We start from the raw sequence: 27,601 nt of genomic DNA on the forward strand, positions 1-27,601 counted from the left end.
TCAACTTGCTGTAATACTAGCTGGAAATACAAATTTTTTTTCAAATTTTCTATATTTTTAATGCAGAATTGACATCATAACCCCAGTCCTCAAACACTCCCCCAGATTCATTTGATCTTGAATTTTTGTGCCTTCCACTTCAGAGAGCACTTCCTCACGTGAAAGAGAGTAAAGAAGGAACTTCTGAATCCTGTCTGTAGACCTTTCTTCTATTATTTTCCTTCAGGACAATGCAATTCTTTTGAAAGAAATCTAAAGAGACTGAAGTTTTTGATCTTGAGGGAGAAAATCGTGGTGCATGTGAGATGTATGTGCTGACTGTGTTAACTTGGGTCATTAGCTGAAGCAGGAATCTTTATGGGTTTTGTTTTCATTTTTTCAGTGAGTTCTCAGAAGTGTTACACGGGGATGTGTGTGTGTGTGTGATTTTAAATACTGCAAAAAGCCAATGTTTTGGGGCACTTTGTAACAGGGATCACCTGTGTTTGGAGCTCTGTTTGTGGGGGGAGGTGGTTTAACTTGGTGTCTCCACTTTTCCTGATCACTATGGAATTAAACCCCCGTGCCCCAGTGCAGTTTTGCAGCCCCATTTTCTCCGGGTTTGGGTGAAGCATCCCTGCTGGGATCAGGAACTGCAGGAATGCTGTGGCACCTTCCTGCATTCCTCCCTTGCCTTCCCGGCTGTTCCATCCCCTCTGGTTACTGTAAATCCTCCAGACCCGTTCCTGTCTGCCTTTCATTTTCCCTGGAGTGCTGCCTGTCTCCTGACTCCGGTGAGCTCCGGGATGATCCCATTATAAATTTGTATCCTTTGTTTTTTCCTGGTTGTTCCTTTGTAGCTGTGCAAGGTTACACTGATACCCACAGACCTGCAGAAACCCTTTTCCTGACCTTGTCCGTGGGACCCTCCAGACAGCCCTGGGTGGGTGCTTGGGCTGTTCCCGCTGCTGTCAAGGCTGACAAGTGGAGTTTATATAAAACTTTGGAGTCTGTGTGTGCTCATTTACTGTTCTGTGGGTGAGTGGTGCACTCTTTGTGTAGAGTCTGGCACCGTGGCATTTGCATCTCGTTGGTGCCATAGTAACACAAATAATAAGCAAAAACTACTGCTCTGACTGCAAACATGCTTGTTTTATATTAACTTGCCAGTTTTCAAAGTGCCACAAGTGTTTTTCAGCAGAAGATCCCCAAGCAAATCCAGGCAATTTGCTTGCATGAGATGTGTGTTTACATGGGGGCATCTTTGTTCCTCAGACCAAGCCGTGGCACCGTTTTCATTCTGAGCTCTAAGCAGTGCTTTAAAAATAGATCTGAGTGCCCTGACATCAACTGGTAGTTTTAAAGAGAGACCAGCTAATAAAAATATTCTGCTCATATCCTCAAAATACGGCTAAAACCCGGTGTTAGGATCCCTGTGCACACAGGGATAAGGGGCTGGATCCTGGGAATGACAGCCTGTGTAGTTCCCTGCTGTGGCTCAGCTCCTTCCTGAGCTGGGCATTAGTGTGATCTCGGCTCTGCCAAGTGATAATGAAGGCTGAGCATAAACCACTTTAATACCAGAGAGGAAGTTCAGCTTTTCAGGGGGTTTAGCATCTCACAGAGTAAGGGGCTGCCTGACTCACAAACGTGGAAGATTTGAGCTTGTGCTGTGAATTTTGATTAATTTTGATAAATCCTGGCTCTGGCTTCCTCCCTTCATCTGCAGAAAAACACATTATTTCTCATTGGGTCATGTGTGGCTTAATTGAGGAGCACAATTGCAGTAGTGCCCATGGAAGGGTGGCTTGAGCTTTTAGTGCCATCCCTGCTTTTGTTTCTGTGAGACAGGGAATTTTATTGTGTGGTGCTGTTGGATGAGGTGCCCCTGGGCAACATTTACGTTCATGTGACCGACACAGATGAGCTCAAACATACACAAAGACCTCGTCCCTGTATTAAGGAATGTATTTAATCAGCTTAAGAAAACGAAGAGAAATGGACAGGCTGCTAAAATTAATTTTTAATAGAAGGTATGGCACATAAATTTCTGTATCCCTCCTCGTTAGGCCCTCACTCTGCTTTCTTTAATCAGCCAGTGGTGTAGTGTCATGCACTATTCTTGTTTATGAAAATTATAATTACAGAGGAAAAGGTGTGGGTTTTTTTCCCCCTCTTTCATTTTTCTCCCTCCCCCTCCGCTCTCCTTCTGTGCCTTGGTGACCTCAGAAGGGTTCATAGACTCACATTTAAGCCTGGCTTGTAGAACTGACCTTGTGAGAAGCTTTTCCCTTCCTCACTCCCAACCCAGCTCTGTCCCCCTCATTCCTCTCTCCCCACCACGTTTTGGCAGTGGCCTGGATTGAAGGGAGATCAAAGTGGCTTTGTAACCACAATCCCTGTCTTAGAGAAGGAAATTTAAAGCTTGTTCAGTAAAACTTTATTCCATTCATCTTTTAGCTTTAAAGGAGCTGTGCTGTGGTCAGGGCCTTGTGGTTGCCTGTTCTTATGGCTCCATCTTTGCCCATAAAACACAATATTTCGTGAGAACAGGGGATTGAAAGCATAATTTAGAGGAAAACTGTTCTGTACCTACTGACCAGGCGCTGGCAAACTCACAGGTTTTGATGCTGATGCATTCAGAGCTGACAGCTATGAGACAGAAGTTTCAAAATGTGTTGGTTTTCTGCAGTATAAAACCATGACCTGTTTTTTTTTTTTTATAGTGTCTCTGGTTTACTAGGAAGTTCTCAAATCTGGTCTGATGTATCTGCCCTCGGTGTCAGACTCTTATGAGTCTCACTTCACGTATGTCCACGATGTTACTGAATTTGTAGGTGGTTCTGATGAGCTACAAAATTAATTCCTGGAACATCTCATAGTGACCATGTCAAGTATTTCTATAAAAAAAATAATTTCTTTGCTGAGAGAAAAGGTTAATTGGTTAAATTACTTGACTCTGAACGAGTCGCTTTCATTTTGAGCCCCGTATATTTCTGGTTATTTAATTTTCCATGTGTACTTTAATAAAACTTTGACTCGAGCTCTCGGTGAATTTCCATAATTCCCTCCTGGCAGGAGCTGCTGGATTCTTGTCTTTGCAGGACTGACAGCGAGGGAGAGCTGGCAAAATGAATCTGCATGACCAGTCATGCAGGGGGTTTATTTACTACTGCCTGTGTTCCAGGAGATTCGCACACGAGGCTTCTCCAGGTGGTGCATTTTCCAGGGCTGGTTTCCAGGCAGGATGCCCAACAACCAACCTGGTCTCTGGGGGCTGTCAGTGCTGAGGATGGGATGGTGCTGAGGAGCCAGGGCTGGGGGATGTGTTGCTGTGCTGTCCCTCCCTATCCCGGAGCAGGGATTGAGGTCGGACAGGGATGGACCCTGGGGCCCAGGAATGTCCTGAGCTGCAGTGCTGCAGCTTTTGTGGGAGGGCAGAAAGGGAACTGTGTTCTTAAACTCTCTGTGCCAAAGTTTACTCTGCTCGGGTTGTTACTTCCTCCAGCACACCCTCCCCCCCCGTTTTTTTTCTGCCCATATGTCAGATTACTTGGTTTGGGAAACATCTGATAGTCCATTGTATGACTCTGATGTTTGACATTTCCTTCCTCCTTCAGTTAAAAAAAACTATAAAAGAAAGTTAAAGTTGGGGGAAGAGAGACTAGTCCTTCATTTAGTTGCAGATCTGCTTTTGCTGTTTTGTTTTTTTTTTTTTTCATGTGTTGGGCTACTTTCCTGTAAGAGGGGATTTTTTTTTAATTTGGAAAATAGGCAGTTCTTAATTCTGATTCTGCCTTTCTGAAGGGGGCTTGCAGACCTAATCACTCACCCTCAGGAGGGAGGGATTCTTTGGGTAGCAAGTTGCATGTTTATTGGCTTTCTTTGTGTGCTGCTCAAGTGTGCAGTGGTGGTTTCCATTTTATCTGGTCTCAACCGTCTACTCAGAAGTTAAAATATGATTGATCCCCTTCTGTAAAGCAACTGGCTGCAGTGATATGGAACTCAGTGTAAAGCTGTGTCTGTGACCTGCCCTGCAGGCTGGGTCACCCCCCAAACCCGGGTTTTGGTGATAGGGAAGGAATTTATTCAGTTCCTTCTGTCTTTTGTCTTGGAGGTGGCGTTTTGCTTGCAGGCACTGTAGGGTTCCATACAGCCCACAGTGGTGTATGGTTGGTTCTCACGTGGGGAAACCTCATTCCACTGGGAATCACTGAGGCTGGAAAAGAGCTCCCACATCATCAAGTCCATTTCTTCCCATAAAAAACCCCAAACCAAATCAACATCCCCCCCAGTGTCTCGTTGGTAAATGCTGTTGGATTTACAGGGCAGGGGGGGTGTTCTCCAAGGACATGGGCAGGTCCTGTGTGGCAGCATCCTCTGAAACCCAGACTGCTGCCTGTTTTGTTGTGCAGATTGGCTTTCCAGCTTCCTTCCCCACTCCTGATGATGAGATTCCAGCACAACAGCTTCCCAGGTTGTACCTGTTGGTGCAGAAGCGCAGACACGTGTGGGTCGCAGTGCCAGCTGACCTGGGATGCTGCTGCTGCCACCTTTGCTCCCTTGTATTTGTGCCTTGGATATTTTGGATTTGAAAGTATCTTTACAACTGGTGGCTGAATCTGAGCCCTTTGGCTTCCAGCCACGCTTATCTCAGTGTCCTTTCACACCTCTGAGCTTGGTTACAGCCTGGGCAGGGAGGGGAGCTGAGCCAGGCACCGGTTTGGAGCCGGGTTCTGAACTGGCTGAACCAGTTAAGGCCCTGCTGACCAGAGCCTTCACTGGAGGTGAAAGATGTTCATGGAACTTAAAGGTCTTCTCTCAAAAAATTCCCTTTTCTGTTCTTTGTTGTTGGTGGTGGTGTTTTAGTATGGTTTTTGTTCAGAGTTTCTGGGCTTGGTCCTGACTTGCTGCCCTGTTGCTGACTGAGGAAGGCAGGGCTGAGGGGCACCGACTGCTCTATGTGTGCTGATAAGATTTCAGAGATAGCAGTGTGGTACCTGGCTAAATGGCAGGGCACAGGAACAGCTCTGTGGGATCAGAAGTGCCCCAGTGTCCTGTCCCAGTGCTTGTTTGGCCCGTTGGATTCAGGGAAACCCTGTGTTGGTGCCTGTCAGTCGAACAGCTGCCACGTGGTCACCGAGAAACCTGTGTTGTGTGTTTGGGAAGCCACCTGGAGCTTTGCTCCACCCACTCAGAGCAATGCTGCAGTTTTCCTGGGATGAGAACAGGTCCAAAAAATTCCCTTCAGAAGTTCTCTCTACCTGTAAACATGAACAGTTACCTGGAGAAAGACGCAGGAGTAGGTCAAGGACGTAGCTCTGCACTTCTCTTGAATAATCTCCCAGGCTCTCTGTGTTGGGTTGAGAGGTTTCTTGAACCAGGGAGATGTTTAATAGACAATTTCTAAACCATACTTAAGTTTTTATCCTGACACAAAAATTTCAGCCACCTCCTTGTGGTCTGAGTCTGCATTCTCTTGATTTAATTTGGTATCTGGAAGGCAACCAGCAGCTGTTCTCTAGAGACCCTCATAGTTTCCCTTCTGTAGACAGAACAGTCTTAATCCTGGAATGATTTTTACTGTAGGGAATATATACCTTTTGACCACTTGTGCAATTCTTTTGTTTCCTCTGCTTTTTGATGTGGCAAAAGGAGCTGCAGTTTTGATGATGAAGGTGCAGAGCTACACGTGAGTCGTGGTGACCCAACAACTTCTGTGTCACCTCCTGTTTCTTTGACATGAATTTCTACCATTTTGGGTTTGTTTTACCAACCTGTTTTTGCAGTGGGCTCAGGAAGAATCTTTTTCTCATTCACTGTGTCAGTGTGTGCTCATTTTCCTTCTGCTGTGTTTGATTGTAGTCATCTACTTTAGTATTTAACCTTGAAATTCTGGGAGGATTTGGATCCGTATCAGCAATTTGGGCCTTTTTACCAGATTACTCTTCCTTTTATGCTTGCCACTCAGAATGTCTTTGTTGGGAGCTTCTGCAGCTGCCAGAGATGCTGAAATATGAGCATTAGTATTGGAGCCCTTTTATATTTTCCACTGGGAAAGATGGTGCTTAGTTGCCACCTCCAATTCCTTTTGAGATGGGTCTGACTTTTGTTTCTTTGAAAGAAGCTGTTAATCTTCCTGGCTGCCTCCTCTCCCACATAGGCAGGATCACCCTGGAAGAGGAAAAAAATACCTCATTTCTGCCAGTCCTGTTTACTTGTTAGGCATAACAGCTCATGCTATTAGTTTGTGGCTGTTCATAATTATTTTAGAAGCATCTTGGTTCCCTGGTGCTGTGACACAGTGTCTCAGGTGTCCCCAGGTACAGGAGTCCATCAGGAGGATATCTGATAATAGGATTTTGGTTGGGGCTGAATCCTTCACTGAGACTTGGCCAAGATAAAAGGTGACACACAAATGCCCTGACACTGTTGCTTGTCACAAACAGCTCTGGAGCAGGAGCATTTGGATAATCTGTTCCAGGGGGCATGAGGGAAGGAGGCAGTGTGGAGTGGAGGGATTTATCCAGCAGGGAGCTGTTTGTGGTACACATGGTGTGCTCAGCTTCTTGCTGGTTTGAAGAGCAGATGAATAACAAACAGAAAAAAAAAAAAAAGGTAATTTTTGTCATCCTTCATTTTTAAAAGCTTGTTAGTGGATGCCCCTTCATCCTTTTTTTCCAGCCACTTGACTGTGTGCTTATGCAGGGAAAGGATTAAAGTCAAACATGTCATTCTGCTGTGGATCGGTGGCATACTGAGAGGAATGAGCTCCCCTCAGCTGATGGCTCTGTTTTCTCACATCACACTCGATTTCTCAGGCCAGATTTCTGAGAAACCACTGGATTTTGAGATGATAGTGCAGCCTGGGGGGATGCACTGCCCCAGCTCTGAAGCTCTGAGCAGGGCACAGGGTTTCTGTTGGCCGTGTGAGGCCCATTTTAGAACTCGGGGGTTTTTAGTGTGTTTTTTGCTGTTCTCGAATTCAGAGCATGGGCAGCTTTGAAGGACTTTATGCAGTTGTTGCAATACTCGTCCTCCAGTAGCTTGACCTCCCAGAAATGCTCTTTGCAAGCTGAGCCCTGGCCTGTCCAGAGCATGTAAGGCCTGTCCACTGCTGTGTGGTCCCTCCCTCCTCGAGGGGCAGAAGAGAAAAACCCTAAAGGAACACAAACTATTCTCTCCTTTTTTAAAAAATGGATTAAAAAAAAGAGGAGGATGTTATTATGTAGTGCAGTAAATGACCCCGTTTCAAGAGACTGCACAGGGCTGAGATGCTCAGGTTGTGGTGGGGTTTTGAAGCCCAGAGTGTTCCTGACCTGGCAGTAAAAGAGAAGCAATAGCTGTGTACAGGTGCTGCAGTTGTGGTGTCCCAACAGGAACCTCTCTTGGGGTGTAAAACAACACCCAGAGCTGTGAAGAACACTAATTTCTTAGTGAAGCAATCACCTCTGTTGTTTCAATTCACTTGGCAGGGCTGGGGCAGATGTTCCTGAGCGCTGCTCTCCCTGTGAGAGGGGAGGGGTGTTTGCCTCCCCCACGAGCACACGTTGTTCCAGGGTGTTTTTCAGTCCCCCTGCCTGTGTCCTTTTGTCCTTCCTTCCCAGTGCAGTGGATGAACCTGGCATACATTTTATCTGGGATTGAAATGGCTGGAGTGTGTGCAGTGATATTTCGTGGCTGTGTGAGGATGGTGGAGGGAAATGAGACACTGCAACCAAAACAGATGGTGCTAATCTTGAGTCTGTCTGCAGGATCTTACAGCATTTAATTAAAATGGTGCTGTAATTCCCATGACACCTTTAACTACAGTTTAAATTCTTGGACTATGAACTAAGGGCTTTCTTATGCAGATTTTCACTCATGTGAGTAGTCCTCTGGATGAGTCTCTGGTGGCTTCAGAATAGCTACTTACTTGAATGGAGCCCTCAAGATGAGACTCTAATAAAACTGGCAAACATATATATGGCATTTACATGGTTTATGTTCCAATTTGAAGCATTAATTGTAGATTGAGGATACTTAGGAACTGGTCTCCTACATAGAAGCAAACAAAATTCTAGGTTAGAGAAATTGTTTAGACTGTGCCTAACTTCTGAGGCTGGTAAATAAGTGTTTTAAGGTACCCTGGGCAGCTCAACACCTCCCTGCTGGTTAGAAGGGTACATGATGAAAACTTCTGTATTCCCTTTGCTTAAGTGAAACTCGTTTGTGGAAGTTCCCTGACTTAAAGGATGAGGTGTGGTTTGGTTTTTTACATTGCTTGCTTCTTAAGACAATTAGAGAAAGTTCTGTTGGAAGTGCTGTGCAGACCTCAAACTGTCCAAGCACCTTTTGCACGGGTTGTTTTTATGCCTGGTTTTTGTTTTGTTTTATTTCAGGCAGGAGAAGTGAGGAAAAACAAAATAACCTGAATGTTGCCATATTGAGAGTCTTTGAGAAAGTCAGGATTGGTGCTGAGGGCCTTGTGATGGATATATATCTAGTTTTTCTGCTTATAATATGCTCTTCTGTAGATCTCCACCTCCTTTTCAAGTGTATCCTTCCTGTTTTGGAAGTACTGGGGTAATGATTTTCTACACTCTGGGGCCTGACTCTGCCTTACTTTTCCCGGAAGATGAGAAAAGCTAACACAATTACGTAGTTTTGGCTGTTGTTTTTTAATGTAGAGAAGTACCAAATAATACAGAAATAACTCTGCTTTACACTTGGTGTGTCTAAATACAAGAATCTCTCAGACTTTTGGTGCTCTACCTCTTTCTGGTTTGGCTGTGCCTGTGTTTTTGTATAATCTCTCCAAGGGAGCTTTGTGTGTTCAAATGGGTGGAATTACTCAAGTGATCCAGAGAAGTTAATTTAGAATTGGCCTGTCCATTTCCCCTCCAACACACAGGCCAAGAAGCATTTGGTGGTGATGAGAAATAAAAGAGGAGGTGGAAGATGGGTTTTGTTTGTGCTCCATCTGCAGGGACTGCAGAGGAGGAAAACAGTCACAGTGGCTACACAGCACTAATTATATCTTCAGGGTTGCTGGGAACACGCCAGAGCCAAGTTGTTACTGGGGAATTGTGATTTTTAGCAGCCCAAACTCTGCCAACCTGAATGTGGAGCACGATGAGATCAGCAAGACCCTCCCTGCCTGCCTATTATTCTGATTTAAGCCTGAAGAGGGGGAAAGGATGAGAGCTTAGGTTTCATCTCTCCTGGGAATTGGCAGTCCTGGAGCCCTCAGTGCTGCAGGTAGATGTGGAGCTGTCTCTGTTCAGGGCAGCAGATGGGTGGTTGTGAAAGGAAGTGCAGAATTTCTCTGTCTCTCTGCTGGTTTTTGTGTGTGCAGGGGTGTCAGAGGTTTGAACACTCAGCTCATCTCTTTTGTTTCACTGTGCACAGTGTGAGGAGGGTCACTGAGGGGGAAGGAAACCCCAGTTTGTGCCCCTTCCCGAGGGGGGGGTTTGTGCCCCTTCCCCAGGGGGGGTTTGTGCCCCTTCCCCAGGGGGGGTTTGTGCCCCTTCCCCAGGGGGGGTTTGTGCCCCTTCCCCAGGGGGGGGTTGTGCCCCTTCCCCAGGGGGGGGTTGTGCCCCTTCCCCAGGGGGGGGTTGTGCCCCTTCCCCAGGGGGGGTTTGTGATGTTCTCTCCGTGGCCCTGTTTCTGAATGAAGACATTACATGGCACTGTTTTCATTAGTGCCTCTTTCTCAGGGATGTTTTGGGTGGGTTTGGATGCCTGTGTGGAATTTGGGGTTTGAACACATTCTTTCACCCTGACAGCTGCTTTTTTGGATACATCAGTAACAGATCTTTTGGTATCTTGGGAATTGTTCTGTAAGAAGTTGGATGTGAGTGAAGGGTTTGGATATTACTGTTGGGGATCAGATTTCTCTGTTTCCTTACACACTTGGCCCAGTGCACTCAGAACTGGCGTCTCACAAACACTTTATTCCGTGTCCAACTGCAGTGAGATGAATTTAGAAAAAACCTCCCATTTAAAAAAAAAACAACCCTCTTATCTGAGAAGTTGAACCCTTCACAGCACAGCCCTCCAAGACACACGTTCCCTTGTAAACCAAAGCAAAAATCTCATTTAATGCATGATTTGCTAACGATGTTGGTTAATAGTAAGCATTTGTAAGTTCCTTTTTTTTTTTTGTCAGGCTTTTTAGCGTTAAGAACATCGTAGCAACTGTAATAAGCCAAGGCTGTGCATATGGGAAGGGATGCGAGGAACACAGATTACATCACCTGGCAAGAGTTCTGCTTTGTTCTGCATTCATCTCTGACCAGTTGTGAGCTAAACAGCATGTTCACAGCTTTGTCCTTGGGTTGGCAGTCTTGGGGTTTGCCTCAGTGAGTATTTCAGGCTGCTTTAAACCCAGTCCTTACTACTGGGAGCAGCTCTGCCTTCCCTGACCTGCTTTGCTGTCCTCACACTTACTGGTAAAGCACCTTGGTGGCTGTTGGATGAATCAGGTGTGGGGACTGATCTGAGTAGGGGAAAAAGTCATTTAATGCAGCACTTCTGCTTTTGAGTCAGCTGAGCTCCAGATGAATCTGTGCAGCAGCAGCCCCGGGGCAGGAGGAGCAGCTGAGGGAGGCAGGGAGGGCAGCTCTGCCCTGGCACCAGCGTGTGCTGGGGTGGTTGAAGGTGTTCACTGACAGTCTGTGTGCAGGGGAATGCTGGGGTTTATCTGACTGGAGCTGTCCCTGGCAGGGAATCCCACTGCAGTGTCTGCTCAGGGGTTCCGTGGCTGCAGGGTGAGCCCTCGGGTGCTGAGCACACAAATGTTTGACTTTGTTTCTCATCTTTAAGTCGGTGAACTGATTCCATTCACCCACTGCCCACTGAGGGCTGGACAGGGTGGATGGGATGAGGAGGAGCTGCAATGTTTGCCCAGCCTGTGCTTGGTGCTGGTGAAGCACAAGTGGAACCACGCTGAGCTCTTCAAAACAGTCCCCAGAACCAGGGGACATTGGCAGTCCTGTCTTACAGACCCTGCTGCAGATGGAGACCTCTTCAAACTGGGCATGTTTGTTTGTTTAAAGAAATGACTTCCAATAAAACTCCATGTGGATGAGGATATTCTCCCTGTAGTGTGTTAAATGCTTTCCCCAGAACAGCTGTAGAGATGTAGAAGGTGTGTAAGTGCTCCGGGTGCAGTCCTCTCTTTGGATTCCTTCTGCACCAAGTCTCCTCCTGAATTCAGTTTTATTAACGTGGGGACACAATCTAGAAGTTCTGAGTGATTAGTATTGATGTTTGTCTATTAAAAATTGAAGCAGAAGCAGACATATCCAAATACAGTGCTGAACTGCATCCCTGCAAGTTTGGGAAACCATGTGTGAGATCTCGTTTTATGCTGCTGCAGAGTCCAAACCCCCAGGACTCCTCTTGTCCTGTTCTCAGGAGTCACTTGCCATGTGGGTGGGCACTGGTGGTCCAGGTTGGCTCTAGTCCTTCCTCACAGTCCATGGAATCAGACACTCCAGAAGCTGGTTAGGGTAGAACTAACTTGGATGCAGCTCTGCTGATTTCTCTGTGCTTCTCTTGCCCCTGTTTCCTCCCTCTCCAACGGGCTGTTGGGGTGACAGCTCCGAGCTGCTGGAATCTGCAGGAGCTGCTGGGAACAGCTGAGCTCTGGTTTCTGGTGTGTGGATCAAGCTGTTGGGTGACATCCTTTGTTCAGTTGGGTTTTTTTGGTTTGGGTTTTTGTCATCTTCCTGTTCCATATTCTTGGTGACTTACCATGTGTTCCCAGTTGGTTATGACGTGAACATTTAACGTTTTCTTTCCCAGGTTGCCTGTGCTGGCACTAATTTTTGGTGTTTCTTGGTTGTTGCTGTGTTCATTACAGTGTTTGACAAACTCTGCACCTTCCTTTTCCAAGCTGTAGCTGAGACACACGTAGAACAGATGTAGATGTTTTGGAGGAGCACGTGTAAGTGCTTTCTCTTACAAGACTGTGTTATGTGTGAGGCATTCCAGCTCCACACAGCATCCTGCTGGGGAAAAAGGCTTTATCCTTCCCTTTTGCCTCTTCCTCCTGTGCTCCCGTGCCCTCTTTGTGCCAGGAACGTGGCACGTGGCTGTGCGTCTCGCCCAGTCGGGACTGTCTGTCCTGATTTTCTATTCCATAGTTCCCCAACCCTTTGGATGGCTGAGCATTCCTGTGGGAGTGCAGGAGCAGCAGTGCTGGCTGTGGGAAGCCTCCAGCAGGGATAATCCAGGACTGGCTGTGATTCCACTCCTGGTGGGGTCCTGGCAGGATACAGGATGGTTGTGCAGCTGAAGGTGCCTGGTGGTTTAGGGGCCTGCAAACAATCAACCCAATTTCCCTGCTCTTCAGTGTCCTCCAGAGTTTTCTCCTTCCCAGTAGGGGCCAGTTACTGTGTTCCTGTGGGCCTGGTGAGGCCTCTGGGGAGCAAAATAGGCCCTGTGGGTTATCAGTGTTTGGGGAAATAGTCCTTGAGGCACAGTCACAGGAACCAGATCCCTGCCCTGCCAGGCGTATCCATGGGATGAGGTGGGACTGTTTCAGAGGATGCATTTATAAGATCAGAGAAATACAAGTATGTTTTTTCTTGTGCTGTTGCTCTGATGAATGTCATCTTCAGCTCCTCCAGTTAAGCAGCCAGCTCTTGAGCAAGTACCAGCCTACTACCAGTTATTGGGGGGGAAAAAGTACATTTTAGAGTTCAGACTTGTAAATGAACTGAGTTTGTGGACTGGAAAAGGGAAATCCTTCTGTGTGTGCCGTGGGGATTGGGTTCTAGAGGAGGGGTTAAATGTCCTTGTGCAGATGATGAGTACGGGAGGAGTAAATGCTCTGCAAGTCTTTGGTTTTCTTTAGGAGTGAAAATCCAGTCCCACAGCTGGTGTTCCCTTCTCCCTGGCAATATCTCCTCCTGTCAGAGGTGTGGATGCTGCAGTGGGGTTTGTGCAGCTCTGACCAGCTGGTGCTTCCTGCAGGGCCACTCCACTGCCCGGCTCTGGAGCGGCCAGGAGAAGGTGTGAACGCTGGAAATGAGGCAGTGCAGGGAATAACAGCACTGGGAATGTGGAAAACATGGCTTAGAGAGCAGAGTACAAGCCCAGTGTGAGCACAGTGTGCACACACCACTTACTGTGAGAGCAGCTCCAGCCAGACTGCTCTGGGGCGTTCCCAGCGAGTCCTGGGCAGCAGAGGGGGGAGAGAAAGGAGGAGGCAGCACCAGTCACGGGGCAAACTGGGAGGGGAGGACAGTCACAGATCCATGGGATATCCTGAGCAGCAAGGGACCCACAGGGATCATCCAGTCCAGCTCCTGGCCCTGCCCAGACACCCCAACAATCCCCCCCTGTCCCTGAGCTCTGCAGCCTTGGTTTGTGACCAAACCCTGGGGAGCCTGTTCAGTGCCCAGAGAAAACCTTTCCCGGCTGTCTGGGTTCCAAATCTGTACCATCCCAACGGGAAAGGGTTTCACCTTCGTCCAGGAGTCACTTCTTTGCTCTGCTTGGGGCTTTCAAGGGGCCGGTTTTTGGGCTGACACTGAGCTCCCCCCACCGCGGGAGGACACGTGGGGAACGAGCCTCCTTCCTGCTCCCTGTTTGTTTGGTGGTTCCCTTTCTAATTTGTAACGTTACAATAAGATAACAAAATGAATGAATCTGCTGGAAACGAGTCAAGTTGTGGTGAAAAACCTAAATGCAGCCAGGTTTCTTCTGTACTGTCTCTACAGCTTTTTATCTTGAAGGGGAATAAAGGAAAATATGGTGTAGAAAGGGTTAAGAGAACAATAACAACAACAACAACAATAATAATAATAATAATAATAATAATAGAAGAGCTGACTTAAGAGATAGATTAATTAAATTTAAATAAAATAATTTTCATTTATAATAATCTAAAATAATATATAATATAATAATAAATACAATAGTGATATATAATTAATTGTAAATAATATGTTTCTATATATTTAACATATTAATATATAATTATGCAAACATATTAGTTCTATAATAATTATGTTATGCATAATACAAATATATTTGATTAATAATTAATAAGTCTGATATAAGTAATGATCCATTATTAATGATCAATATAATTAATTAGTAATTGCTTCTATTAACATATTATTACTACGATAATAGAATTAATTATATTAACATATTATTACTGCGATAATAGAATTAATTATATTGACATATTATTACTACAATAATAGAATTAGTTTTATTAACATATTATTACTGCGATAATAGAATTAATTATATTAACATATTATTACTACGATAATAGAATTAATGTTATTACTATATAATGCTATATACTATTAATATATTATATATACTATTAATATATTATATATTATAAGTGCATTAATATTTTATATTAATTACATATTATATAATATATTAATATTAACATATTAGTATATTATATATCACATGTAATACATATTATGTAGTATAATTAATATAAAGATTATATATAATATGCTAATAATGATAGAAAATAAATGTAAAACACATAATAGTCTGGAATATATATAATAAATTAAAATAAATTAAAATTAATAAGAATTAACCAACGAAAACAAAGGAAATAATAACAAAATTTTGAAATAAAGCGATTTTTTTTTTCTCCTTTCCCCCCCCAGGCTGAACTGACGGGCATCAAATGGCGTAGGTACAACTTTGAAGGCCACGGGGACTGTGGCCCCATCATCTCAGCCCCGGCCCAGGATGATCCCATCCTGCTCAGCTTCATCCGCTGCCTGCAGGCCAACCTGCTGTGCGTGTGGCGCCGCGACGTCAAACCCGACTGCAAGGAGCTCTGGATATTCTGGTGGGGGGACGAGCCCAACCTGGTGGACGTCATCCATCGAGAGCTGCACAGTAAGTCACCTTTGCCTCGCTCCTCAACTTGGTTTTGGTTTTTTCCCAGTCAGAAGGGAGCTTGTCGTTAAGGCTTTAACTTGTGATTTTGTCGGTGTTTGTGGTTTAAGAGCTCTAGGGGGGAAAAATGATATGTTTGATTTTGCTGCTGCGAGTGATCTGCAGAGAAAATGCAAAAAGCTGAAGTGCCAGGAGGGCACAGCCTTGAGGTGCACCAGGGGAGGTTCAGGTTGGGCATTGGGAAGTTCTTCCCAGAGAGGGATCGGACACTGGAATGGGCTGCCCAGGAGGGGGTGGAGTCACCACCCCTGGGGATGTTTAGGGGCACACTGGACGTGGCATCAGTGCCATGGGCTGGGTGACACGGTGGGGTTGGGTCACAGGCTGGACTCGATGATCTCAGAGGGCTTTTCCAGCCTGGTTGATCCTGGCATTCTGTGACCTGTAGTCAACATCATGGCTTAGATTTTTGTGAGAGCTCAGGTGCACTGTAAAAGTAGAATAAATCCTAGTTCCAAGGGTAATAATGATGATAATAAACCCCCCAACTCTGGCATAAGGTAAGAGTTGATGGAATAAGCCACCTATAGAGAGAGTCAGGTGAACTCCAGTGCACCCCAGGTAAATCTGCAAGGTCAGAACTGCCCACCTTGGTAGTGTTGCAGGATTTGAGTGTAAACTGGGGCAAATTACAACAAGTGAGAGTATTACAAGGCAGGAAGGGGCAGGCAGGTCAAAGTGATACATTTATGTGATTAAAAGCTTTATGCAGCTGGGATTGTCCTCAGTGCCTCCAGAATTTGTAGCCTTAAAATGATCACAACTTCATCTGTTGTGATCCTTTTTGGATTGACTATGTCCAGTGTATATAAATTTCTTTTCAGCAGTGTATTGTTGCTATGACAAAACCTAGTTTGTCTGAAAATGTTTGGCTGAAAACATACAAGGTGTTTTATTAAGCTGTATGAGTTTTACCTCTCTTTTCACCTCGTGTCTTGGATGAAACAACTGAAGTTGACCAATTTGGGACTAATAATAGGAATTAAAGGTAAAACCAAATTAATTATATGGATCAGGTCCTGGTTTCTTGCAATAAATTTTGACCCTGGTGGCCTTTAGGCCTTCTGGTGACTTGGTGATAAAATTTGTCTCAAGTACGTGGAATATTGTATTTGTCAGGTGTGCTCTGGTTGTCCCTTGTCTCCCCATCTCCACCCTGCACTGTTTGCTCCTGGGTTATCATATATTATTTTTTTCACTCATGACTTTGTTCTGAGCACTGTTACAAACTCCAGCCTGTGAGTGGGACTGTTTCTTTGGCAGCAGAGCCTGTGAAATCACAGACAGGAGCCCTGAGTGTCTCTGGGTGTGTTCCAGGCAGGTAGCTCTGGATCATGTATAATTGAGGAGATGGCTCTCAAGTGCTGCACTGAGCCATTCCAATGGCATTAATTTTTTATCAGGCACCTGTTTGGAATGAAGGAATGGGTAATATTTCTACTTACCCCGCAAAGCTTCAATAATATATGCCTTTCTCTTTGTGAAATGTAGTTAATTTAATATTTCAAATGCAGTATATGGGACTTAAGTGTCATTTTATTTGAGGGGAGTTGCAGGCAGTGGCTTCTGTGTCTGTTGTAAATTGATGTAGCTTGTTTAGATCTGACATCTTGGTTACAACATCATAATCCTTCTTCCAGTGGCAGTGGTATGGAAAAGCATTTAAATGTATGGAGAGCCTGAGTGCAGAGTGGGGCAGAGCACAGAAATGGAGAACAGTGTCACTGTGGCACGTTTTTTTGCCCAGTCCAAAATTTCAGAGAATCACGGAATTAAGGTTGGAAAAATATCATTGAGTCCAACCTGTGACAGATCCCTGAGTGCCACCTCCAGTCCTTCCTCGGACACCTCCAGGGATGGGGACTCCCCCACCTCCCTGGGCAGCCCCTCCTGGTGTTTAACAGCCCCTTCTGTGAGGAAATTCCTCCTGCTGTCCAACCTGACCCTCCCCTGGCACAGCCTGAGTCTGTTCCCTCTCCTCCTGTCCCTTGTTCCCTGGGAGCAGAGCCCGACCCCCCCCCCAGCTCCCCCCTCCTGTCAGGGGGTTGCAGAGCCAGAAGGTCCCCCCTGAGCCTCCTTTGCTCCAGGCTGAGCCCCCCCAGCTCCCTCAGCCCCTCCTGCTGCTCCAGCCCCTTCCCAGCTCCGTTCTCTTCCCTGCACACGCTCCAGCCCCTCAGTGTCCTTGTGATGGGCCCAGAGCTGCACACGGGGCTGGGGGTGCTGGAGCCTTCGGTGCAGTGACTTTTAAGTGGAATTAAATCTGAAATGTGGCTACCAGAGCTCTGTTTTCTAACGTGCCAACAGCAGCAGCAGCACAGTGATAAAAGCAGTGGGAGCAGAGTGTGTGACAGCAGTGCAGCCACAGGGGCTGGGGAGGGGCTGCCCTGCTACAGCAGCACTGAGGGACCCTCATTCCAGTGCCCTCTCCCATTAAAAATGCCTGGAAAACAAAGGTTCTCCAGGGGAGAGGAGGCACAAAGCTGAGTTTGGAGCTGGTGAAAGGAGGACCTTGTGTGACTCGTTCAGGGGAATGAAGCTGGTGGTGACTGAAGGGAGGGGAAATCTGCTCCTGCTCTCAGGCCCTGCAAGAATTTGGGAAATCATCTCCTTTTCTACTCCTTTCCACTGCAGGTTTTGGAATTCTCTTGTAATGTGTGTAAATCATACTTGTTCTGTATTAAAAGCTTGTAGTGACTTATCAGATAATAGCTCCAAGTGATGTAAATTGTGTAAGTGCTACACGTTTTACTGCTGATAGTGCTGTCGTGCTCTTTTCAGTGCATTTTGAGAGCTCAAACATCAGTATTGACAACATATTGAACATCAAATTCTGCCAGAACAAGGCATTTATGTCCATTGATTCCCTGGACAAAGGACACTGTTTGTGTTCACTGCTTCATGCAGCAGCAAGGCAGAAGGAATAAGGTTATTTTGCTTTTATTGGATAAACAGACCACAATACTGAAATATTTGATAGTTGGAATTAGTTTCCTGGAAATATATGAAGGATTTTTCCATCCAAACAGAAAACAAGGAGGTTACTGAAGCAATTTCTGTGCCTGTGGTGACGTGGGGCTTGTTTTGGGATAACCTGGTCAGGGAATGAGCTGCTTTGGCTTCAGACGTTGTTCCTCAGGCTGGGCTGTCACTGGGACTCAGTTCCGTGGCCAGAGCTTTGTTGTGGTGTTGGACTCACTTGTTTAGGAGCACAAACCCCAGGAATCTGCTGCTGCAAATCCAAGTGGAAGAGTAGAGTCTGTCCAAAACATGAAGAGCTTCTGAGATGTCTCAACTTTAGGGAATAACAGCTGTTTGTAAGATCATGAACTCTCACCAAGAAGGAAGTTTTGGATTTCTCTTTTCCTGCCTAGGACTTGTGCTTGGAAAGGGAAATTTTCATGAGGGTAAAGAAAAATTCAGTGATAAATTTAAATAATTTGACTTTAAATGTTTTATGTTTTAGTCATTCAAGTCTAAATTATAATAATTGATTTTTTTTTTTTTGCATAACAGAGTCACTCAAATAATATTGTATGATATCTAGTGCTTTCAGTAAACACATGAAGAGTCCAAACTGAGACTTTTCTTTCAGAAGCACTTTAAAAAGTTTTTTCATAATAACTCTCCGAATTGCTTTATCTTTACAACATTCAAGATTTGGTAAACAACAATCTGCCTTTAATAAAAGAATTTCAAATAGTCACAGGGAAAACAACTTAGTGGTTATAAACAGGAGGTACAAGGAGCAGTTGTTTATGTAGTAGCTTTCCAAAACTGCGTGGATAATTAAATGCTGTCACGGGAGATGAAATAAAAACAATGATTTGCAGAGCAGTTGTGGATCAGTTAAAGAGCTGGAGCAGCCAGGCAGCTGTGAACTGCAGAGGTGTCTCCTGCACACACTCCTACATTTGTTCCTTGGCAGTCTTGGTCTGGTTTTTATTGTGATGGGGTTTAAAATTTGAAGAGAGATTGGGGGTCTTTTTTCTGTCCCAAGAGTGAAAAAAGCTGAGTGGGCACCGAGTGGGAGAAAGAATGGAGTGATTTTATGAGCTTGAAAAAGTTGGGAGTGTCTTAGTTTGTGGCAGTTTTGTTTTCCCCAGGGGAGATGCTGTTCCCTGGTCCTGCTGCCTGGAGACAAGTGGTGTTACAGCAACGAGACCTTTGCCCATAAACTTCTTTTCTTTGGTGAATCCCAGAGAAGAAAGGGGAGGAGGGGAGGTTGTGTCTCGCTGTTGTTTGACAGGAAAGTTGGAGGTGGGCAAGTTGCAGAGCTCTCATTTGCATTTGGTGACCAAAATCCGTCTGGAGCAGCACAGAGAATTCCTACTCAACTCTTGGGTTCTCCTTCTCCCACCCCTACCCTGTGTTTTCCATGTGGGTTAGGGACAGGGGAGATCTGTTCCTTGCTTGCCCTATTTGCCTTTGCAAAGAGTTCTCTCCTCTGGCACTTTAAACCACTCCAGCAGTTGGACTCTGATCCTCGTGTGGGTCCCTTCCAGCTCGGAATATTCTGGGATTCTTTTCCTGGTGGTTTTGTCTATAAACTTGTCATCTGCACATTGGGTTTGGGGGTATATCCAGCTTTGTCTGCTGCATCTATGGTACAGAATGTTGGAATTCTGGGGAATAATGCAGGGATTATGTTGGGTACCACTGCTGAGAGGGGAGTTTCGGTGATTCTGGAAAGCTGTCAGGGTGTGAGACAGGATCTTGAAAATGATTCCAGGTGGTTGATAATTCCTTAAATAAAACTGCAGCCTTCTATCAGTTTAGTAGCATGTTTGCTTGAAATCACTGATTCTGGAAAGTATTTGGGATTTCCATCTGGAAATCCACTTGGATTTGCAGCATCTGCACTTGATCCATTAATTGCTGGAGCTGCTTCCCCTCAAAAAAGGTATTAATGCACTTCCTGCTGTATTGCCTGTAGAACACGAGGATTTTGATGGAAACCCTTCTGAAGAACAGATTATCTTGAATCAATTAGGGGACCCTTTTCCTGAAAGGTTACTGTCCATGATCCTCACAGCTTGGCGAGTTTAAAAACGCTGTTGGAATTTGAGCTGGGACAGGAAAGACGTGGAGCTTCAGCTCATTCCTGTTTATGAATTCTTGGCATATCAGGCTGCCCCAGTCAATCCCCATGTGCTGATAAAAGGGAAGAGGGAAAAATGTTGGCTGTGGGAAGGATCCACGTTACCCCACGTGCCTGGAGCTCCTTTCTGCTGTTGTTTCTCTACCTGAAAATCACCGACGGGCGAATTTTCACCTCCCAGGAAACCAGAACATCCCAGCTCTGTTTTCAAGGATGTTTCCTGAGGGGAATAACTTGCCCCAAACCTCAATTTAGGGATTTTTATTACCACTAGGAATGGTTCTGGATGCTCACTTAATAACTGCTGGATTTCAGAGTTTAATTTATCAGTCAAGCCACCTAAATTAAGTAAATGGTTAACCTGTAAATGTTCTCTGGTTGGTGTTTTTCAGTATTTATTAGGGATTAAAAGAAAAATAGTGGAAAACTTGATAGTTTCTGCTAATGTAAAGGATAATAAAGGAGTGAAAAATCTACTTTCTATTTCAATTTAAGAGTCTATTTAAGGTTCTTTCAAGGTGCTGTTTTACTTCTGCAGCTGTGAGGAGCTGGGAGCTCTGTCAGGAATCACAGAGGATGTTCTAAGCTGCTTTGTAGTGAGATATGTTAATTATTGAATGAGAAGACGTTCCTGTCTGTTGAAACATGTTTTTAAGTGTGTGAAGCAATGCATGAAATGAAGAATAAGCCCCCTTTCCTGTCAAATGAATAGGACAGAACTCCATAAACCCCATAACCATTGTGGTGCCCGGTGTCACAGAGAACGGGAGCAGCCAATGTATGGAAAAGCAGTTGAGGCACAAGGAATCAAAGGAATCTCCCAGGAGCCGAAATGCAAGTATTTTTGAAGGCTTTCAGTTGGAAAAGCAGCTCTGAATATCAAGCAGCTGAGCACCACTTATTAATAATTTGAAGTGAAATCTGAAAATGGTTAATTGCCGGTTCTCCAGCGCGGAGTGGAATTAACAAGTAGGTTCAGATGACACGAGACTTTATTGGAATATTAAGTTACTGAAAAAGTCTTGTTTGTGGCTTGATTATTTTCAATAAGACAAGTCATTTGCATTTTCTTAATTGCCTGGCAGAGATTATTCCCAAAGACACGACAACAAAGTTAAACTTTTCCATCCTGCGGGCCGGAGGATGGGATTGAAAAGTGAATTCATCCTCTCTCAGCTGGCAGAATTGGGCCGTGACCCTTCGATCTGACACTGTTAATTGGTGGCCAGTGATTGCCAGTCGAAGTTCAGCTTAGACAGAATAAACTTTTTTCTTTTAAGGAGGCATATTAAATGAGGTTATTATGCCATCATTTGGGATTAAGGAATTGCTTCATGGGAAAATGCCAACTCCTTTTACACACGCGGGGTTGACAAGAGCCTTATTGTGTCTGGGCGAGATGTCTTCATTTTGTTTTGGTTTTCTTTTAAAAATAAGTGTTCTTCCCACCGCTCCAGCTTCTTCTGCTGCTTTAAAGTTGGTTTATGGTTGCAGACAACAAAGGCAGGAGTTGTTTATTGCAAGGAATCAAGGCTGAGCGTCCCCTTTGGAATTCTGCTTGCACTTACCTTTTCCTTTGCTCTCCTTTGCCTCGTGGTTTTCTCTCCACAGGAACAGTGAATCTCAGTGTTCAGGGTAGGATCAAATGAGGATGTGTGGCATTCAGGAATTCATTGCCAATTCTGGTCAGAAATGGACTTCCATGATCCCTGGAGGTCCCTCCCAACTCAGGATATTCCATGGACCATTCCCACGTGCTGCATTTCCCCCTTTCTACGATCTAAGGCTAAAAAGTCACCAAAAAAAAAATCTGACCTCTGTCAAAGGACCCTGTGTAAAATAGCTTAACATTTTCTAATATTTTATTCTACTTGTATCACTCAAGAATTAACATCTTAATTTTTTTCCTATCTGGGAATTTGGAGTTTTTACAGTTAATTGCAGCAAATTACCTTCTGAAAACAAAGAAAAGGCAAAGCCAAGGAATTCTCAGCTGAATCCCATCTTCCTGCTTTGCAAATATAAGCTCAGCTCAGCTGAAATAGTTGAAATTTGGAGTAATTAATCTTTAGGTTTTATTGGCCACACAATAGTTATTGTTTCTTCCCTCGTGTTTTTGTGGGAAAATGGGTTGGCATTCCTTGGGCAGCAGGAACAGCTGCCTTGTGTAGGGAGCAGCTCATGGTCCTTTGGCAGAAATATTCCAGCCAGGCCAGGATATCACAGCAAATCCAGGATATTTAAGGTGGGATGGAGCTGGTGCCACAAAAGTATTGCCTGGAAAGTGCTGGAAGTCCCCAGCAAGATTCCAAACAGCTCAACTCCCTCCCCAAAGCATCAGAGTGAGGTGTCACTAATGAATCAGAGAGAACCATTGTCCAAAATGTGCCTGGGATTAACTGGAGTGCTGAGAACAAACCCGAGCCCAACTTGTGAATGTAAATAAAATTGATGTGTTACCACAGGCAACTCGGTGAACCACGTAATTAGGGGGTTTTTTTCCATGAAAAATGAGACGTTATGGTGCAGCTGCAGCAAAGCAGTATGGATAGGATTTATATTCCAGTTATATGAAAATTAAACAATCATTAAAAGGCTGTATTTTTAAAAGTGCTGCTTGGAGGGGGGAAAATCCAATCAGAAGAATTTCTTTTTCAGCAATGTGTTGGGCAATATCAGCCCCAGTAGTTGATGGGGTTTTTTGCTTCAGGGGATCTCTTTTTTTTTTTTTTCCCAGTGAAATGAACTCACTTAAGTGCACGAAGTAAATCTGAGTTAGCTTGAAGTGAAATCTGCATTAATAGAGCTCATTACTGATGTTTGTATTTGCACGTTCTGAGTAATTCCAAGAACACAGGGTAACTTCCACCGGTGAATTTAGACTGGAAAAATAACAGTAGTGATAAAATTGTGTACAATTGCTTTTTGGTAAGGCAGTTTTTAGAATAACTAATGAACTTTTAGTGACAAACACGGTCCTGGATTGCAAACAGAAAACACGGGAACATGACTCTGCTGACGTTAACACATCATTTCTCTTTACAGGGAGATGTTTTCCATTACATAAAAGCTACTTTTTTTGTTATAAAGTTCCTATTAAAGGTCATAAATCTCAGTACAGAATTCTTTTATACCCCAATTCTGGGACTGGTTTCATTTTAAGTGGATTTAGTTATCCACCTGCACTTACTTATCCAAGGATTTGACAGGAATCTGTAAGACAAGTACTTTGGATAGCTGGAAATGTGTCCATGTGGCAGTTTTGGGATCTGCTCTGTGGCTCAGGGTGTGGGTGACCAGCCATGAAATCCGAGAGCAGCCAGTGCCTGGGGAAGGGAGCTTTGGAAACCTGGAGTCTGTTCCTAAGGATTGTTGAATCCACCGGTGCTGAGGCTGGAATGGGTCCTTTCCAAAGCAGCCTGTTGTAAATATGGAAACAAAACCACTGCATTAAGAGGAGGAGCAAGTGGAAAACAGCTGAGCTGTAAGACATGGTTAAGGCTGAGGTGGAATTCTTACCTTTGCTCTTTGCCCCTGGGAACTGGGGGGTTCAACAGGAGAAGAAAAGGGTGGAGTTCTGCAGTTGGTTAAATATTAAATATTTAATTATTATAATTAATTATTAAATATCAGTCCCTTGGTTAAAAAACCCAAACAAGTGCGTGGTGCAGTCACTCACATAACGACAACTAGCACTTGGAGTGAAATGGTGTTAAATTGATTTTTCAGAAGTTAAATGAGGAGTTGGAAGGGAAAGCACACACTAAAGGCACGGTGCTGAAATGCTGTTGCCTTCTGGTTGACCTAAAGCACCCTGGAGTGTCCCCCCTGAGGTGGGCAGTGCCAGCACTGCTGTCCCCCTGTGCTGGGGGCAGAATATGGGCTGTGCTGCTGCCTTTAATCACACCCTGGAGTGTCCCCCTGAGCTGGGCAGTGCCAGCACTGCTGTCCCACAGTGCTGGGGGCAGAAGGTGGCCTGTGCTGCTGCCTTTAATCACTCAGCTACCCTGCAATGGTCCGTGTGCTCTCCCAGCTCAGCCTGGCCTGAGCCAAGGCCCAGTTTCAGTTTCTATTCCAGGCTGAGCTCCCGGCCCTCAGCTCCCTCTCTCCTGCCTTTTCCCAGCTGGAATTGTGCCCTGGCACAGCCACTCGGGTGTTCCCTCAGTGCCCCTGAGAACAGCCCTTCCTGCTCAACCTTCCCAGCCCTGAGCCCTGTTCTCCTCCAGGACACTTTGCCAGTCTTTGCACCAAATCTCAGGGTGTTTGGAGCAGTCAGGGAGCCAGAGGTGAAGTGTCCAGGTTTGTGTCATGAATCCCTGGGTGGGTTGGACAGATCACCAGGCAGAGTTAGCACCTCACTCCTGGAGAAAGGGAAGTGTGAAGTTCCTATCTTAAGGTGTGGATGTCGATAAACTTGGCCTCAGAAGGTGGCAGTTTTCTAAGCAGGACTGCAGGGAATAAACACCATCTTTTTCAATAAAGCCTTTCTGTAGTTCTCCTTGTTCCATGACATTGTGGTTGCTCTGTCTCTTCTGGAACACAAATAATGTAATGCCTTTTACACCGAGGGAACCAGCCAGTCATAGGTGATGAAGATATAATTGTGCAATGGTTTTTTCCCTTGGATGGCTGTAAGAATTTCATACAGCTCCCTAAAGAGACGGGAAAAATCCTGCTCTTTCCAGTGGTGTTCCTGAATGTGCCTGGGAATTCTGCCACTTCAAAAGGGATCAAGAGGAATGTATGTTTGACAGAAGCTTTATAGGTTTGTTCTAAGGTGCAATTGGCTTATTGAAAGGTGATATTTTATGTTTATTTGGTATTAGCATTAGATTTTTAATAACTTTAAGATAACTTAAGAGTTCTGTTGCTGTCCTTGACAGCCCTCAGCTGGGAGTCCAATCTGGATTTTCTATACAAAGCAAAGTGAGATTTTCATTGCTCCAACATACTAAGATACATTAAATACTCCACTAAAAAGAACCCCTGTCCCAGATGGATGTGAGATTATTGCTCAGTCTCTCTCTGCCTTTTCCTAAACTAACCCAGACCATAGTAAGCATTATTTTATTACTATTTCTTTTGCTGTCAACCACAGTTAAGGCCTGGAAAGTGTGAAGGGAAAATGTGAGACTGTCACTGCTTAGTTTCAAAAATGAAGCTGGAATTCCTAATCCCTCCAGTTTTGGGATATGGGTTCCTGCCTGGCCTTATCCTGGAAGGTTCCCAGTGATCCCACAAAGTGTAATCAGTGAGCAAACATGACACAGCTGGTGTAGGGTGGCTGAGTAGGTCCCTGTGTGTTAACAGTGGGACCAGAAGATCCTGGTGCTTAAAGAAACATTAAATATATATATATATATGAAAAACCCCATCACTGTCTTGGAGATGGGGTTGAATTTAATGGGAATTTCCATGAGTTCAGTTTTCAGTTCTCCAGCAAGGTTTTACAATTATTTTAACACATTGATTTATTTCCCAGTAGTAAAACTCCCAGCAAACCTGTGTTACGCATCCTCTGGGAAAATGTTTGTTTGCTTTACCCTCCCCTCTTCAGGATCCCAGTGCAGTTTACATTTTGTCTGTTAACATAATGCACCGAACAGGAGTTTCTGTGAGCTTCTGAAACTCAAAACTGGCCAAAATATGCCATGTTCAAAGAAAAAAACAACCCTAAATTACCATTTGCTGTCTCTCAATCTTCCTCCTTGTTGTCCCCACATGCTGGAAGAAGCAACTGATTTTTTTGTTTTCTGTATTTTCTTGTGAATTCACTTGTTTAGTTTCGCTGATATGTTGTCACTTCACAACGTTGGATTCCTCGTGGCTTGGGAAAGCTGTGGCAGCTCTCCCTTATTCCCAATCCCACTTTCTGGAGCTGCTGGGAGATGCCAGAGCTGATGCAGCCGAAATCCCCGGGGCTGGGAAGGAGCTGAGAAGGCTCCAGTGATTCATTACTGGGAGTTCAGAACCTTCCCCTGCTCAAACTGCTGAGCTGGGGAGTTCTGGGCCATCGTTTGTCTCTGTTTTAATGGGATTAAGTAATTATGTGTGCATTTTCTTTCAACCAACCAGCCTGATAAAAGCAGCAAAACCAAAGAGCCCATAAATCGTCGGCTCCTCTGTTCCAGCAAAAGTGCTTTGATGGCGCTGCACTTTTAACGTCTTGGTGCATATTTTTAGCTGCTCTGCTGGGGTGAGGAGGACTAGAGGAGTAGTTTATGTAACTAATGGGCTGAGGGTCTCCCCTTGGGAACGTGGCTGGGGGAAAGTGGCTCTCAGCTCCAGGATGGTGCTTTAAGGGAGCAATCCATGGCCCTGGAGAGCAGAGATAACACTGTGACCTCAGGCGGTGTCACAAGTGACTCCTGTTCTCCCTAGAAGTGCAATATCTGTTCCTTGGAACTAATCACATTTGATATTGATACTTTGGCTATCTCTGTCATAGTTTCAAATGCAAATTTTGCTGCTTTTTTTTGCAAAACTCTCTGCCCGTGTCCTGCAGCTGTGAAGATGCTCGCTGTTTATTTGTCAACTTGATATCCATCTGATCTTTCAAGTGTGAACTGCTTGTCTTGTATCCTGGAATATGCCAAGGGGAGCATTTGTGTTTAATGAATTCATCAGGTGTTTGGGGTGTGATACCATCAACCCACTGCATTCTCTTCAGAACTTCATTCTTTCTCTATGGCTGTCTGTGCACTCAGTTTTATCTTTACTATTATTTCAAATTAAGTCTTGGTTCGAGAGTCTCTGTAATCACTTTAATGAAGTGGCTGTGCTTGCCTGCTGCTTCTTGTTTATTTTAAATATTGGTCTGGGGAAGTAGAGGTTTTAATGTATTTAAAATGGTAACCAGCAGTAACTATGCAATAGTCCTCTGTTAATTCAGCTTTAAGGGCTCTGCATAGAAGATGACTTTTCTACTGTTGTGCTGTCTCATAATTTCATGGGAGAACAAACTTCTGTTGATTTTCTGTTAGTCCATCTGTGTGAGAGGGAAAGGTTTTCATTCCTCTTCTGCCTTGAAGTTGTGTTGTCAGCAGATCCACTTCTGTCCTGGACTTTCCATGTTACACTTGGTGACACAGTTTGTGAATTTTTGGAGTTGTGGCTGTTTAATCCCAGGTATCCATTTAAAGGAACCTGTCAGGATGAATAATGAGTGACTGTGTCCTAAAAATGATGTCTCTTGTTATCTGTACAGTTTGCCAGAGGCTTTCTCTGGTTGCTGGGATCAGCATTGCACGTGTTGGATTGGGAACAGTGACTTGTAGGACCTGTGATAGACGTGGACAATTCCCCAGTGCCTGTGGAAGGCAGTTCCCACTCCAGACCACTCACACCTGTAATTGTTTGTGTCCTGGTTTCTAATGGAGTGCACAAGTTCTATTGGAATGTTGGACTCTCAAATCCTTGTGCTCCCCCTCCTCTGGCTGTTCCCAGTGCTGTGCAAACCACACCAGTGGCTGCTCTGGCTTTGGGATTTGTGCCCAGGAACTCGGAGGTGCCTCAGCATTTCCCCCCTGGCCACCCAGCCCAAAGTTTCCTCAGCACTTCCAAGTTGTGCAGTTATCCAGGATGTGT

General features: G+C 44.8%; 1 protein-coding gene across 1 annotated transcript in view; it reads left to right on the forward strand.

The window, feature by feature from the left end:
• Positions 1-27,601, forward strand: part of MED13L (mediator complex subunit 13L) — a 178,263-nt gene that overhangs the window by 4,761 nt on the left and 145,901 nt on the right. Inside the window, exon 2 of the mRNA XM_032705450.1 lies at positions 14,619-14,856. Coding sequence (XP_032561341.1) covers positions 14,619-14,856 — 238 coding nt within the window. The remainder of the gene's footprint in view (positions 1-14,618; positions 14,857-27,601) is intronic.

The sequence above is a fragment of the Chiroxiphia lanceolata genome, chromosome 18 (genome assembly GCF_009829145.1).
Source record: "Chiroxiphia lanceolata isolate bChiLan1 chromosome 18, bChiLan1.pri, whole genome shotgun sequence".
In the NCBI taxonomy this organism is placed as follows: Eukaryota; Metazoa; Chordata; class Aves; order Passeriformes; family Pipridae; genus Chiroxiphia; species Chiroxiphia lanceolata.